Source organism: Carassius gibelio, chromosome A12 (genome assembly GCF_023724105.1).
Source record: "Carassius gibelio isolate Cgi1373 ecotype wild population from Czech Republic chromosome A12, carGib1.2-hapl.c, whole genome shotgun sequence".
In the NCBI taxonomy this organism is placed as follows: domain Eukaryota; kingdom Metazoa; phylum Chordata; class Actinopteri; order Cypriniformes; family Cyprinidae; genus Carassius; species Carassius gibelio.
The window spans coordinates 24153027-24170571 of record NC_068382.1 but is presented as its reverse complement, the minus strand read 5'-3'; the positions used below and the strand labels follow the sequence as shown (position 1 = coordinate 24170571).

The window sequence follows — 17545 nt, the reverse complement described above, 5'->3', positions numbered from 1 at the left end:
CCAATTCGTATGTATTTTACGAGGTGGCATATTCGTACGAATTTGTACGATAAAAATATGTACATATTGCCTTGAGATCAGGTTGATATGATTATAAAAGCAACATGTATTTATAGATATTCATTTTATTAATTGTTTTTAGTAATACAACACTAATCATATCATGTAACACATAAAACACACTGTTTGGATCAGATTCCTACAAAAATATTTTCCAAAAATGTTAGGTTTTCCTTATACATATGTTTTTTCAGGGTCGAGCAACAAGTTTTAACTATAAAGATGACCGTTTTCTTACCAGAGATGGTGATTACAGGAGGATATTAGCACATTGGGAAGCAAAAGTTTTAATATTGTGGTCATTTTATTGCACTTCCTATTTGGCCACTAAATTTCCTGAAGACTGTGAATTGTAGTTTCATGATCCTTCTTTGCTCTGTGATTTGTGCTTATGAGAGCATTACGGGTTAATGTTATAGTGAGAAGTCTATGATTTAATCTTAAAAAGCCACAGCTGATTTGGTAAAATGATTCATTTCTGCTCCAGTAAATAGGTTTCAAACATCAACAAAAAACTTTTTAACATCATTCAGCTGTTTATAAATATGCACTGTCAAAAAAAAAAAAAGATAACATGCTATTTTTCACATTTTAAAACATAATGCTGTAGTAAAAATGCATGTGGTTTAACATATTTCATTGTACCATATGCATGTCATTTACAAACACGGCTTTAAGTTTATTGAAGCTGATTTGACATTATAAAACCTTCTTATCACCCTTAACTGCATCCAAAATTAAAGTTTGTGTTTACATAATGTTTATATATTAGGGACAGTAAAATTTACTAATTCACTTCAGTGCATCAGCATAAAAAGTTAACGATGCAACTTAGAAACACCTGGCTTGAGGCTCAGCGGTGGAGGTTTAAATTGTTTATGATGGAAAATTTTACAAATTGGATTCATATTGTGACACGTGATTTAAAGACTCAAGGTGCATTTAGAACTGATACAGACTAATTGCTTACTGTAGCCTATGTACCGAAATTCTTGGATAAAAAGTATGCATGCGGGTAAATATAAATTATCATGTTTCAAAATAAATTCTTTCATTCTTATTAATTTTATTAAATTAAAATGTATTCAATAAAGCTTAAATGCAACAACTGAAGAAGTGCATTTGATTTTGGTTCACTTTATGTCTGTGGAAATAGCTGCCGTTGTTGTGCAATAGAATATTCAAAACTCATTAAAACACAAACGCATACACACACACAAGATAAAATGCACTTAAAGAACACTTGGATTATAGACCCGGTTGAGTATGGAATTACATTTGGTTTAATAATAATGAATGAAACTTTATAAAACTGAGCATAACTTTTTCAGAAACTATCAAAAATATGCCATTACAAAAGAAGAAAAACACAATGAAAAAAAAATGAACTCATCGCACAAATTTAACAGGCTCTTCAAATATGCTACATTCTTTGTTAATGTTTTTCAAAGATACATTTTTGCTAATCGTGGATTCTGAATGCATTGCCACAGATTTTGCTAATAGCTCATGCTCAGTTGGAAAACTTATACTGTATAGACAGAGGACAACACAAGAGTTACACATTCTGAAAATTGACTTATTTTCATCTTTGTGCCCTTATTAATTTTTCCATTTCTATATCACAGTGACAAGGTTTTTTTTTTTTTTTTTTTTTTTTTTTTGCAGGTAATCCATGGTGTTTTGCTATTTGTACGAGTTGTTTTGAGAAATGCACTTATTGTGGTTGCAAATTGTGAGTTTGATTCGAGAAATGTACCAAAGCGACTGAGAAAAACTGTAATAGCACCGACTTCTGGCCAAAAATGTTATAACAACATAAACAGCTGTTTCAGACGGCTGGATCAGACACATTGACAGTGAAAGTCAGGTTCAATGTTTAGGCTCGTGTGAGCAGACAGAGAGAGTAAGAGTGGAAGAAAGACGCTGAACACAGATATTAACAAAATATTGCGGGCAAGCTAGCCCCGTTTCAGAAAAACACGGTCAAGCCAGCCACGATTGCTAGAGCGATTCAAACTTTAAAAGAGTCGTCAGCACTCCAATAACTTTCGCGGAACTTTGATGTCAAACACTGCCGGTGCATCTCGAACAAGCCTTGGCCGGGTCTCGCGACAAATCCCCGCCCCCATGTGACGTAGGCAAATAATTGTTAATATCGAATGGGTAGTTTTTTTCATTTTCTTTTTCAACAAGGCTTCGGGTTTCACGAACATCTTTGCTACTTCAGTTTCGGCTGTTGGAAATTCGTTATTTAAGAGGCTGTGGACATATAACTGGTGAGTTCAGCTGATGTAGGCTATATTACATTAGTTCTGACTCGAAGGAAACGATATTATTTATAGTGTATTGATTTTGAAAGTGAAAGTGTAACGTTAGCCTACTGTACAGAGACAAAGACCTACAGAGTAAACCTTATTCACATCAAACGAATTTTCATTTTTAAAACGACACTACGTTTCACTGAAGCAAAATTATAACATTTGAAATTACATTTATTTCTTTGTTGGTCGTTGTTTTACAGTGTCACATTACGTCCAGCCCTGGGACCAAGTTGGTCATCTATTTTTTTTTTTTTTTTTTTTTTTTTTTTTTTTCTTTAAGACTGGTTAGAATTTTTTTCTGGTTACATAAATGTGTCAATTAGTTTTTAAACTGATTAAATAATACTAATACTAATAATAAATCTGATTAGAACTATAGGTCTATAGGTAATTGCTAGTTGGTCAGTCTTGTTCTTAAAACACTGTCTTAACATAGATAGATGCTAAGTTTATAACTGTCCCCTGCTGGTTAATGTATCTTAGACTAAATCAATGTATAATTAAATGTACTAAGCTGTATGGGAGCTATAAAGGTGAAATCTCTGTGTTATCAACTTTTGGAAGGTGTAATCCTCTGAGGGTTGTAATATGATTCTCTCCATTAACTTATATTTAAACCACAAGGATGAAACAAAATGGGATGTGTATTAACTAACACTTGACAAAACGAATAAAGTAATTAATTTAGATTGCTATGTTATCCTATGTTCATGTATTTGTTGTGTATGATGATTTGAGTTCACCAATTTTTACTTTTTTTTTTTTTTAGGGGGACTGTAATTGAGAAGAATACGTGAGGCGATTAAAAAACAAGCCTGATTTAACAGCCATCTAATTTCTTCTTCGCTGGATAAAATAACATTGAGGCATATTTTATAACATCCACTTATTTTCCAGGCGAAAAAAAAATAATAATAATACAGGTTTGGAATTACGTGAAGGTGAGTAGATGATGAATTTTTGTTTTTGGATGAACTACTAATGTCAATAGTCATTGCTGGTTACGTTTCACTTTAAATCTAAATATTTGCATTTAGGCTATTTTTGCAGAAACAGCCATGAGTGCTAATGTTGTGCTGCTGTTCACACTGGTCTGGACTTTCACAGCTATCTGTCAAGCATTTGATGATGGTACGAGAATACATTCTTTTCAAATTCTAAATAGTACACTATCTCTGAAGATAATTCAACCTGCTGTTTTATGTATAACATGACTGCAGAAATAAGTGACCCAGAAAGATAAAAAATTCTAGACCGTGTTTGGAAGCATTCTGTTTGGTGTTACTATCGTAGAAATGACACACTTTTACTGGAAATGGATTGAATTTCATGATGTGTAAAATGACCCAAATTAGTTTTGATCTGTTTATGTATTAAAATGATCTAAACTTATTTTTCAGGTTTCTTCAGTGTGAGCTGTGATGATGTGACTGGATCTGTGGGGAAAGAAGTAACTCTCACCTGCAGCGTCTCTCTGCAGAGAACTGACTGCTGCGTTGCAATCTATATGTTTCAATATCCTGAGATTTATAATGACTCAGTAATCTGTACACAAGAGCTTCCTGAGGACTCCTGTGAACAGAGGAGCATCTTCACATGCAACTACACTCCAACTACAGCAATGACAGAAAAATTCATATTCTCACTGCAAACAGAGTGTGGAATGAAAAGAACAAAATTCACTGTGAACATAATAGGTATTGTATATAATACTGTTGTTTATAATTGAATATATATATATATGTGATAAAAAATATCAAGATATCACATTGTATTATAATTATTTATTATTGAGGATGTAATCAGGTTACTTCAGAATGGAAAACTAATTTGGAAGAAATTCTTAAATTTGAGACCAGAGGTGCAACACGTAACCATGAGTTAAAAAGAACAAACAAAAAAAAGCTGGTGACACAACGTATCCATCGCGAATCATATTAAAGATTTGTTCAAATTTAACGAACTGTTTATGAACAACACATCACTACAGCCAAATCAAAGTTTATTCACAAATTTAAAGCCTGCAAAGTTATTTTTGCAATTCTGTTAAGTGTTGCTAATGTTGCAGAAGCAACACAATTCAACTTTAAATTGATTGTATTTCTTGATGTGTAAATAAAGTTTTTTATTGATGTATTGCACTTATATAAACTTATTTTGTCTTCAGATTCCTGCGATGTAAGCTGTGCAAATGTAACTGGATCAGTAGGAAAAGAAGTAACTCTTACCTGCAGTGTCCCTCAGCTGTGCCTTGAATGCTGCATTACACATTATATGTTTAAATACCCCAATTATGACTCAACAATCTGTAGACAAGCACTTCCTGAGGACTCCTGTGAACAGGGAAACAGCTTTACATGCAGCTACACTCCAACTACAGTGAAGACAGAAATCATGTTTGTTATGCAAACTAAGTGTGGAAGGAAAAATACTAAGTTCACAGTGGACACAACAGGTACTGTATATAATACTGTTGTTTATAATTAATAATATAATTTTTTTTTAAAGTCTAACAGTGGTTTTATATGTTTTAACAGATACCATTAAACTTTTAATTGCCACTGAACCTCCTGGTAAGAAAAATATTATGTCTTATTATTATTCCGTATTATTGATTATTGAGCGTGCAGTTATTGAGTATAATTTCAGGTTAATGTTAAGTTGTTAGTTAGCAGTAAAACAGCTTACTATTGTTGCAATATAGCAACAAACCAATAGCAAGTTGTAATATAACATGATGATAATGTTAACACATTCAAATATAATTTGATCATTGCTTACTGTCTGAATTACCTTAAAAACAGAAAATGCTCTTCCACTACATTCAAATATATTCATAATGTCAAGCAGCAGAAATAAAATAGCATGTTTACATGTCTAATCTAAAAGCAGCGGTATTATATTGTCAGCTGTGTGAGAAGCACAATAAGCTCAGGTTGTTTTATGATTTAATCGAGTCGGCAGCATATGAAAGCATCCAAAGAGATATAGACTTTTCTCAGTTTTACTATAAAACATGCTGTATCAAACAGGTCATGGATCTAAGGCCCTTGTCCTCACCGGTGTAAGTGGTTTCATCGTCATCATCATCATCATCATCATCGTTGCAATCATTTGTGTAAAGAGGTTTAAAAGAACCAACCCTTCTGGATTCCAGATGAATTATGAAAGAGGTGTTTATGGAGAAAAAGAAATGGTTGACACATAATTAGTAAGCAACCAAATGATGGCAGTGTTTCTCTTTTCATGTTAACATCATGAAAGTTATGATGTTCAGTTTAACTGAAGTTGCTGTAAAACTCTAATCGTCACTACTACCAACAGAATTGTTTTGTGTGCACAGTGATGTTACACCAATATATCTGAACACCAGTTAATCAACCAATATGGCTATATTGATTATCTGCATCAGATAATTTTATGCTTTGTTTTTTCAACTTCTTTTGTGTAAATATTGTGTAAAATAGGTTTTATGTCATATCCACACATTATGTATGTATGTATGTATGTATGTATATATATATATATATATATATATATATATATATATATATATATATATATATATAGATAGATAGATAGATAGATAGATAGATAGATAGATAGATAGATAGATAGATAGATAGATAGATAGATAGATGATATATATATATTTTTTTATAAGCATTGTATTTGTGTTGACACACTAAAATGTTAATAAATGATTAAAACTCTATCTGATCTCTTATTCATTTATATAGACTTTGTCATTGTGATAAACACAAAGACAGTGAAGGAAACACTACATCGTTTTGTTCACTTTTTGTTTCTTTATTCTGTTATTTGGTCCTGGTCATTCATATGTGGATTGCTTGTCTAAAGTTCTATAAGGACCACAATAAGCCTCTCTCTTATAGTGAAATATACCAAATTCGCACGTGAAGTTCTTAATTTTAAGTAATAAAACAGCGCTAGTTTTTAAAGAAGAAATATTTAACTAAATTCATAATTGTTCATTCTCAATTATATTCGTAATGGCTTCAGCCAAGTGGATGTATATAAATAGGAAAAGACAGACCCAACCCAGACAGATGAAATGGTGAAATATTACCTCTACATGAAGGCCAGTAGGTGTCTCTTGCTTCCAGAAAATCACAAACACTTCTTCCAACTGATTTTCTAAAAATTATATTAAATTATACATTTTCTAAAACACAAATCACAGACCCGTCTCTTGTTTAACACAACTGGTTTAAAATAACTAATTTAAAATAGTTTCAGTCTTCACCTAAAACACCCCTTTCCTGTCCTCAGCCCTAATTCTTCTCATTCATGCTTATTTAAAAAGGTTAGGGAACACTTGGCATGTCTGAAATACACATGAGGGAGTATATACTTAAAATAAAATTGAGCCTGAGGGCTGCCACTAATGGCGACCTTCTTTGCTGTGTTCGCATTGATTCTGACCTTGCGTAAACATGCCACAAGTGAGAGGAATTCCTTTTTTTTTGGGATCAGTGGTCACTAAACTGTCATGTTGGTGCCATCATGGTCTGCATGTGGTGGGGACGCTGGCTGTTCAGGCTCCTGTCCCATTGCATTCTCCCATTCATCATGGGTGCAAAATTCCTCTGGGTCCCCACATTCCTGAGCCTCTGTGCGTCTGTGCGTCTGTGAGCCCACTGACACAGCATTTTCAACCTGAGACCAAACATATTTACTGATGAGTTCGTATACTTAGAAGGAATTTCAAATCATTCTTTCACATCATTCATTATTATTACACTTAATGTTTAACTACCTTATATCAGGTGATAGCATGATTAGACTTCATGTTACACTCAGGCTGTGATTTGTGAAAAAAACAGAGGGGGGGATGGGGGAGGGTATTTGAAACATTTTAATTAATAAAAACTATTAATGAGAACATGAACTTCATCACTGCATTTGCAGGAATTGTCAAATATTTTTTCTTATCCACTCATGAAGCAGCCTAACTCAATATTTTACTCTAATAGCTTATATTTCCCCACACATATGAACTGTCATCATGCACAAAAAACACGCAAGAATTAAATCAGTGAAATGATAGGAAAGACAGATGCATTATCTGTGTTAGTGTTAGATTATATCATGATCTCTGTCAGATATTATTTTAAGTTAACTTCTTAATGGCTCTCTTCCATAGATGTTTCCTTTTAAGGGTGTGAGTATTGTCCTCTTTTTTACTCCTGCCCTCCCTTTCTGTCTCCCAGGCTTCCGTCTGGCTAAAGCCAGTCTAAAAAGACTCTCTGGACAGTTGACAGGCCACTGATGTGTGTCTTCTCAAAGGCAAAGCTTATAATTTTCACGTGTTTTTAAGCCTTGCCAAAAGCGTTTAAAGCATTCAAACACAAGACAAGAAAAATCTCAACTGAGTAGCTTGCAGTGATGCGTGGGTTGATCCAAAATGAGCGGTCGCCTATGGTTACCAGCGGTTATGAGTCATCCAAAAATATTTTAATGATATTCTGGTTGTGGTTGGTCCTGTAGTTTCACATAAAAATGCCAATTAAACCTATCATTTATATAGTATACTAGACACATTTTTGAAATACATAAGCCTACACTTTTTTGGCTGAATAACTGGTATGGAGAGGACGCACGAGCTCAGTCTGCACGTAGAGATGGAGGCAGCAAAGAAGACTGCATGGGGAGCAACGTCGCAGTTTTTGGTAAAACATGATTTTGATGACTTCATTAAGTTTTGATTCATAGAAAACTCTTTTTAAAGATTTTCGATTTGTATAAATTGTATGTTCATTTTGAACAATGTTTTATCAACTAATTGCCCGTATTTAATAAATAAGAAGCAAGACAATGTATTAAAGCTTAAAGTATCTGCACAACACTTGAACACTTTTTTTTTTTGTACGACAAATACATAAAAAATATGTCAAAATACCCGTCTTGGAAAGTATGTTCGAAAAAACTATCGTTGTCTTAAGTGAAAGTAAACAGTTCGGATGTGTATTATAATGGATGCAGTCATCGTCTCTTAAAGTGACCGCACCTAATTTAGCTACTAGCTGCTGTAATGTTAATCCGAGAAAATAAAAGAAAGAAAATCACTCCCTGCTCTCTACTGAATTACTTTGTAGTTTTAACAAGAATTAATGCATAGTCAAACCAACAATTATTCAGACACCAGATATCATTTTTGTTACTAGTACGTGCAGAAGAGAGCTGAGATATATAGCGCATAATTGTAGGTCCCTCTTCTAAATGGTACCGTAAACACACACAAGCTTGGAGGTCTGTGGTGTTATTGTGTGTCGCAGCCTGCTTCAATATATTCCACTCAGTGATGTCAAAACTTGAAGAGCCTCTGATGACCCTTCTGGCCACACTTGAATCAGTTTCTGAAATGGTTTGGTCTGAGTGCAGGCATTATCATAAGAGTGATGTGGCCTGAGGCACCGAGGTGGAGGATGGGGAGGGCTTTGTATGCTTCTCTCAGTGTGTTGTAAACAAAGTCCAGAATGTTAATTACTGCCACGTTAATCAGTTGACTGAGTTTGCACTGCTTGATTCAAAGTGAAGTATGCATTTTCCTCACACAAACAGCTCATTATCCAGAGTTTTTCCACTTCCATGGCTCTGTGAATGAATGCAGTCCACTCCATCTCTGCACGTACATAAATGTCAGTTTTAGGAGCATTTGACACATAGCAGTCACCAGCTTTTTATTTTTTTATTTTATTTTCTTTCTCTATGTTTGCATAATTTCCAACATTTTAGTGGACAGATGATTACAGCATTTCACCATAGACTCATAATGAGAGGCACTAAAAAGGTAGTTTCAATTAGCATGCCTACAATATCCTGTGGAAAACCTGGTTAATTCTTTAAGCATTACTCCAGCATAGTAGCCAGGGCAGAGCTGGACGGGGACAAAAAAATGGCCCTGGCATTTATTTGGTCCATGGAAACCTGTGAAAACACTTGACTTAATTTGGCCCAAAAATTGTGGGGGAGAGAATTTACATTTTATTCAACACTCATGGCGCACACACACATTAGGTTAGATGCTGTGAGTCCCTAGCAAGCACTTTACAGATTCAGCTACTCTTTTTCTCCTGCCTGGGTTTTTGGCCTGAATCACTTACCGCAGAGCAAGCTTTTTCCGGATAAAGCAGCTTTGAAAATGTGGGAAAAGCCGATGAGGATGAAGTTTGGATGAAGCGATCATTATATAGGAGGAGCATTCATTTTGTAGCGCATTGTGAATGTAGCCTATAACTAGAATTATTTTTAAGTTGTTTATGCCACATTCTTACACTACCTATTTTATATTGCTTTAAAGTTATCAGATCAGACAAAATTTACCTCTTTGTGCAAAAAAAAAAAAAAATCTGTAACATGACATGGCATGTTTTAATAAATAACATTGATGAGGAGGCCTTAAATCCAGTTAGGCTATTAAAAGTTCTTGACACATTTAACCAAGTAACAACCAATGATGGGGTGTAGGCATCTTTTCAGAAGTGAGGGAGACAGAAATTATATAGAGAGAATTGAATAAATAATTATATATATATATATATATATATATATATATATATATATATATATATATATATATATATAAAACATTACAATATAAAATTTCTGTAATCTATCCAACCAGTTTTTGAACAGTAAGATTTTTAATGTTTTTAAAGAAGTCTCTTTCGCTCCCCAACCCTGTATTTATTTGATCCAAAGTACAGCAAAGGCAGTAGGTAATATTGTGAAATATTTTTACTATTTAAAAAAACTGTTTGTTACTTAAATATATTCTATATTGTAATTTATTCCTGTGATCAAATGTGAATTTTCAGCATCATTAGCCTACTTCAGTCTTCAGTGTCACATCAGTCAGAGATCAAATCATTCTAATATGCTGATTTGCTGATTATCAATATTTAAAACAGATGAGTACATTTTTCAGTATTCTTTGATGAATAGAAGGATCCAAAGATCAGGATTTATTTGAAATAAAAAGCATTTGAAACATTATAGCCTACAGTATATTATTCAAAAGCTTAGAGTCAGTATCCATACAATAGCAGGTACAGATTGAATGATAATATATGCACGTATAACACTTAAAACGTGAATGAATTCCATCATTCTTATGAATATGAATAAATATGACAACCGAAGGAGGATTTATTAAAGAAAGAAGACTGTAGCGGTCACACGTTAATGTGCCACGCACCGCCGACGCGCAATGAGCTTGAAGCGCAGATGGCTTGACCGCATTCTGTTTCCGTAGAATGGGAAACTGTTGGCAAAGAATTCATGATGTCATCGGGACAATATGTCCAGCTACTCCTGCAGGAAAATAGGCTCACAGCAACATTGAACACATAAGTTTCATTAAACCAAAAAAGCATTTCTCAATAGAAGTTCCTGTAATGTCTGGAAGCTGAATAAGCTGGAAGTTGTTTCTGAATGAGAGCAGAGGATTTCTTTTTTAATGTAGGTGCTCTTTGATACATTTATTTAGGTTTTCTGACCCTGAGTAAATAATTCTTGTTTTTTTTTTATTAATAAATGAAACAAAAAATATAAAAGCCGCCTTTAATCATATTTACCGAGTGTGCCAAAACAAATCTGATCGGTTGCATATTTGACTTTAAAACAGCATTTGTAAGTTATCGTCATCATGGAGAGGAAATTTGCATGTAAGAAACAGCACCAACTACTGGTCAGAAATGTTGTTAACAACACAGCAACAGAGACTTGTTTGAGAGCCATGTTGAAAGTGAAAGTTTAGTAGAAGATTCAGTGTTTAGGCTCGTGTAAACCTTTCTTTTACTGTCTATGGTGTAAACAGCAGTCAGAAAGGAATGCATTCAGATGCTGAAGACAGAAAAAGGAAAAAGCGAAGGTGAGAATAACTCTCTCTGATCAGGAAATAATTCCGTTTATATTTAGCTACTAATCCATAACCGGCTGCTGGAAAACCATCAGTGCGTGCGTGTTGTTACGCAATCTGCCGATATTTTAAAAAGAGTGTGAATATATAAACGTTTTTTGTCCACATTTTGACTGGTAGATGTTGCAAGTGTTATCCACAGAATTCGTATTTGCAGTCAGTCGTTAAAGAGAATTAATGCAGTGGAAAGATTTGTCGTTTGATTTCTGTCGCAGCTGGAGATTCAGATACACAGCTGTGTTTCACTGCGTGCCTCGGGGCTTTTTACTGTAAGAATATTTTGGGTTTCATAGCTATATTTTTTTTTCACCCATTAGTCTCATCAACACATCTTAAAGCACAAGATACACAATATGAGACATTTAAGAATGAAGAATATCTTCAAATGATGTCAGCATTTTCGATTTCGGATAAAATATTCCTAAAAGAACCGATTGAATCCAAGTAAAACACTTTTCTGCTGAGCTTTGAGTAATTTTTCCTCTTTATCTGCTCTGTAAGTTCTAGTTCTTCCCTCGGTTATGTTTAATTTTTAAGGTAAATATCTGTAATTCTTTCTGTTGCAGAATCAGAACAATGAATGCTGTGAATGTTGTGGAGCTGTTCCTTGTGGTTTTGAGCTTCTCTGCTGTCTGTCAAGGTTCTGATGATGGTAAGAGAATAAACTTTCTTTTTAAAGTGTGTGTGAGAATGGCAATGAATGGCAATGGACTAAATGTGAGATAATGAGGAAAAACATTTAGTCAAATGTAGGCCACTTAATAGATATTCAGAATGTAAAATAATAATACACAATATTTTTTTTGTAGTAGATCTGAATATTTTATTTCTTGTTTAAAAAGATAGATATTTTATTATTCTTCAATTGCTATATTATATGATGATATACATTGTTATTTTTCAGATGTCAGTGTAAGCTGTCAGAATGTGACTGGATCTGTGAGGAAAGAAGTGACTCTCAGCTGCAGCATCTCTCTGAAGATCACTGGATGCTGCATTATAAAGTATAAGTTTCAATACCCTGAGATCTATAAAGACTCTTCAATCTGCCAAGATTTACATGTGAGCTCCTGTGAACAGAGAAACAGTTTCACATGCCGCTACACTCCAACTACAGCGATGAAAGAACAATTCAGATTCTTTGTGCAAACATCGTGTGGATTGAAAACAACAAAATTCACTGTGGACATATCAGGTGTGGTATAAGATACTGTTATAAGTGTTTGAAGCACTACATTTATTTTTAGTCTACTAACATTGGTTTAAAATTTGTTAACAGAACCCGTGGTACGTGAAACTGACACTGAAGCTCTTGGACAGAAAGGTATTATATTCTATAATAATTATTGATTGCTTAAGAAAAATGCTCTGTAGTCACGTGATTATAGTGAAGCTCTTAAAAAGGAAACTGATCTCTGAACATTCTGTCAAGAAGTCATCAACAGATTTTCTGATAGGCTGAAGTTGAGTTTATGATTTAAACCATGTCATAAAAACATTTTAAACTCCCCTCTCCAGAAGAACCTGTCTGGGACATATCAGAAACAGATGAACAGAAGAAACCAGAAGGTCGTGGATTTAAGATCGCCGTCATCGCTGCTGTTATAAGCAGTTGTATCATCATCATAATGCCAATCATTTACAGACTGACACAAAAATACACCAACCAGAACAGGACTCTGAGTGTCAGATATGAAGAAGACGATGACAATCGTCCAGAAAAAGAAAAAGAAAATATGATATAATAGCTGTACCAAATTAATTTGTTTAACTTATCAAACAGTGCTCCTAAAAGACACAAGCGTTATTTGAGCTCCAGCAAACTTCTCTACTATCTGTTAAAATATTAACTACTCAACTATAACTCAGATTGTAAAACTCTGTTTCTGTTTTATATTCATTTCTTAATATAATTAAGTTTGATCAGTGTATTTACAGTTCTTTTTCTGCACAGAAAGCAGGTCCTGCTGAAATCAGCTGTCTTTAAACTGTATGAATATCATATACAGATCACGTGGAATTATATTATTGTGTCTTGTTCTGAAGTGAATATGCATCATCTTATTGTTGACTGAGTGTCGTTTGATGAATCTTGGTGCGGGATTGCTGCTTGTTTGTTATTCTAAATGAAGATAAAACTGATATAATGCTATAAACTGAAAGTGAAGGAATCAATAGTCAAGTTTTCTTTGAAGTTTATTTATTCTTTCACTTTGCTCGTAGTCTATCATATGTGGTTCAGTTGTAAAATATTCTGCATGGACCATGTTTGCACAGCCTCTCTTGTTTTCTTCTATAATAAAACATGACAAATTTCCCATGTGAAGTTAATGATTGTATTTAAATAATACAGCAGTATATTGATATTAAGTTTTGAATTTGGAAGAAGAAAGCCTAATTTAGCCTAATAATACAATCAACTAAAAATCTTTCATTTGTCAATTAATGAAGCTTCCCATGTCTCTACACTGTGTGAATAATATCAAACCACCTTTTTAAATGGTTAACCTTTATGTTATTTTCAGGGCAATTTACTTCATGCACTGCACTGGCGCCACGGATCTGTTAGAACATTCCTCTTGTCAGAAAATTGTCTGATGCCCAAAAATTGTTAACATCAAGTCTGGTACCCAAAATAGCCAACACTCTATTAACCATGTTTAATGAGCCAAGAAGTGAAAGTGACGTGACATTCAGCCAAGTTTGGTGACCCATACTCAGAATTTGTGCTCTGCTTTTATCCCATCCAAAGTGCACACACACAAACCATGAACACACACCCAGAGCAGTGAGCAGTCATTTATGCTGCAGCACCCGGGGAGCAGTCGGGGTTCAGTGCCTTGTTCAAGTTGACATGAAGCTGAACATGAACATGAAGTTGACTGAGCAAAGCCAGTGAATAGCAGAAGGAGATGAAGTGCTGATAATAAAATTATGTTGTTAAAGGGAATATTAAAATTAGTTTTCCACACGCTCCATGAAGGGTGTAGAAGTTGAGCACGTGGAAGAACTCAAGTTCCTGTGAATCCACATTTCAGCCGACCTCACTTGGACCATGAACACCTCCCATCTGGTTAGGAAAGCTGAACGATTTTTCTTCCTCAGGAAGCATTATATGATACTGTGTGACTGTGTGGTGTGCCAGCTGCACAGCACAGGGAGGAAGGACTTGGCTCGGGTGGTTATGGTTGCACAGAAGACTATTGGGTGTCTATTTCCACATCTGGACTTGGTCTATTCAGAACGCCTCCTGAAGAAGAAGGCCAGGAACATTACTGCAGATCCCACACATCCGGGTCATTGACTGTTTGACCCCATGGCCTCAGGGTGGAGGTGAAGGAGGTGGAGGGACAGCAGGGCCTTCTCTGCTGGCCCTATAAAAATTTAATTGTGTAAAAAAAAAAAATTGAGGTTGAAAAATTGTAGAGGTTGAACTGGAATATCTGCCTACAGCAGATCTTGTTGGTTATCTACTAAAAAAAAAAAAAAAGCATTTTTTAAGGTGCTCTTTTGCCGACAAAAGTGGAATAACTAAGAAAGGATAAACTGCACCCAAACTAAGCCAATTCAAAGATTGCAACTACCAGAATGGCTAACAGCTAGCACTGAGCACAAGTTATTTGTTTACTTTTTAATACGAGAAAAGGGACAAAGAATGACATTGCATAGGCTACAGTAAAATTTGCCAAAATGCAGTGTCATCACGTGACAACCACACAAATATGGTTGCTCTCTTGAAGCAACACACACAGTTTGCATTTGAGGATCCTTCATACTGCTACATGATTTATAAGCCAACTGAGGACTGACTGTTGGTTGAACTGGCTAACTTAAATGCAAAAAAAAAAATAGATTATTGTTCATCCAGCCGTGCCACAAAACAGCAAAAGTGAGACAGATTAATTAATTTGGTAGTCTTAATTCTCACTGTTCATTGTTTGTGTGTGTGTTAAGGTCTGTGCCGAGTTTTACAGAATAACACAAACCAACCTGAAGAGCACCTTTTTGTCTTCTTTGGATGAATTAGCATTTAAGATGATTATGTTGTTCCGATCACATGGTGGAGACTATGAAGATGAAATTAAGACCCTCCTAGACCAACTTAACTAAGTAATAATTTATCAAATTAAGTAATTATTTTGTGTTAAATCTTGTAAACATTGTAAAATGTGTAACCTGTGATTTAGCATAAAAGTTGCCCTTGAACACTCCACTTTTTTTTTTTTTTTTTTTTGGAAATGAGTTCATTCTCCATCTCCCCCAGAGTTAAAAAGATGAGTTTAACAGTTTTTTAATCCATTCATATACATCTCAGAGTCTGGCGATAGCACTTTTAGCATACCTTAGCATAGACAATTGAATCTGATTAAACCAGTAGCACCTCTTTCAAAAATTACCAAAGAGTTTCAATATTTTTCCCATTTAAAATTTGACCATTCTGTACTTCCATTGTGCACTAATACTGGTGGAAAATGAAAAGTTATTTTAAAGTTAAAAGTTTTTTTTCTCATTTTTGAATGCAATGATACTGGTCTAATCAGACTTGGCAAGGCTTAGTAAATATTATATATAGTAATTATTATAGAACTACCCTATTTAATCATTTTACATGTTACCACATATTAAGCTTTCCCATATACTTAATGTACTTGATTTATTCTTAGTCAGAATTTAGTTTTACAGGCTATGTGTGTGTTGGACCCGATAATATCAGCAGGCTGGATATTTTGGGAAAATCCAACTCGATCTCATGGCAATTCATACATATTTTACAAGGTGGCTTATTCGTATGAATTTGTACAGATGACCTACACCTAACCCCGCCCCTAAACCTTACCGTCACTGGGGTTTAGACAAATCATATAACATCGTACGAGTGAGGTCGTACAAATTCGTACGAATAAGCCACCTCGTAAAATACGTACGAACTGGTCGTGAGATAACATTGGAGAATCTCAGTTCGGTTGAACATTAGAAAACAATTCTTCAAGAAAGGCTTGAAATCAAGGATGATTTTCTGATTCAGTTTGAGGATCCTGAGTTTGAAAATGAACTCTGTAACTTGACCAATATTACAGAGCTTCCACCAGAAAGAGAACTGAAGATACTCCAAAAATACCTGAAGACTCAGAACCAGAGACCTTGATTTCCCCTTTAGACACTGCCAGTATGTCCTCTCCATCTCATAGCTCAAACCAGAGTTTCCCCTTTGTGTCTGTGAGAGAGCATGATTATCAAATTATCAGTGGCTATCTCCTTTCCCGATTTCCAAGTTCCCAAAGGGAATGGGAATTTTAAAGAAGATGGAACACTGCTCACTGTACCAAGAGCAATATTTTTTCAGTCAAAGCTCACCCAAACAATCAAGAGTTGGAGTCTGTGTCTGCTGCACTGATTGACAGTATCCATGTCTAAAGGATCCAGGCTCAGGAACAGGTTATCACAGCTGGACGATGAGATCAAATATAAGGTTGGAAATAGAGGGATGCATTGGGTTTGGCCTCCTGTGGGACCCAAAGCAAATCTCACAGGAGCAGGTGGTTTTTCCTGTGCTGTGGGCAGGAGTGGGCGGTCAGAACATTTCGCAAAAGCTTTTGCAACATATCATTAAAAAGAAAATATTCATAAAAAGAAACCTGAAAAAAAATCTACTCTGCTGTTTTCAACATTATCATAATAAGTGTTTTGTTGTTGTTGTTGTTGTTGTTATTGATTGTTTTTTTGAGCAGCAAATCAGAATATCAGAACTATTTCTGGAGGTTCGTGCATGTGAATGGAGTAATGATGCTAAAAATTCAGCTTTGAAATCTCAATAAATTACATTTTGAAATATATTCAAATAGAAATCAGTTATTGCTTTGGATCAAATAATCAGGCTTGGTGAACAGAAGAGACTTCTTTAAAAAACATTAATAAGCTTATTGTTCAAAAACTTTTGATTGGTAGTGTATAGGCAACTTAAATTTTTCTCTAACTTCAGGCTTTTAATTGGCTTAGAATTCTATAACTGCTAAATAATGATTTGTTTATATACACTACAAACTCTTTTTTTTATCAACTGTTTAACAACTGTTTTCACAAAGTATAGCTGGACGCTGTTGTCCATATTAGGAGTTTCCTGGTATGGATTTCTGCGTGAGCGCGCCCTCTGTCGTCGAGTCTGAAGAAACACACACTGCACGAGTGTTTAGCGCTCCGTGATGTTCATCTCGTCTTC

General features: G+C 34.7%; 2 protein-coding genes across 11 annotated transcripts in view; both read left to right on the top strand.

The window, feature by feature from the left end:
• Nucleotides 1–17545, top strand: part of LOC128025517 (uncharacterized) — a 118770-nt gene that overhangs the window by 63228 nt on the left and 37997 nt on the right. The window contains exons 1-2 of one of the 10 annotated variants that reach the window (XM_052611961.1): nt 10685–10868; nt 11895–11980. The exons of 4 other annotated variants lie outside the window; for them this stretch is intronic. In XM_052611961.1, coding sequence (XP_052467921.1) covers nt 11905–11980 — 76 coding nt within the window. In that variant the 5' untranslated portion in view covers nt 10685–10868; nt 11895–11904. Of the gene's footprint in view, nt 1–10684; nt 10869–11091; nt 11281–11894; nt 11981–17545 lie in introns of those variants that run through there. 5 more of the 10 variants (XM_052611950.1, XM_052611957.1, XM_052611960.1 and 2 more) reach the window with 5 other exon arrangements.
• Nucleotides 1949–5871, top strand: LOC128025521 (uncharacterized). Its single transcript, XM_052611967.1, has 7 exons — nt 1949–2339; nt 3154–3325; nt 3422–3515; nt 3785–4081; nt 4552–4839; nt 4922–4957; nt 5417–5871. The coding sequence occupies exons 3-7, from the start codon at nt 3443–3445 to the stop codon at nt 5590–5592; spliced, it is 870 nt and encodes a 289-aa protein (XP_052467927.1). The 5' UTR covers nt 1949–2339; nt 3154–3325; nt 3422–3442; the 3' UTR covers nt 5593–5871.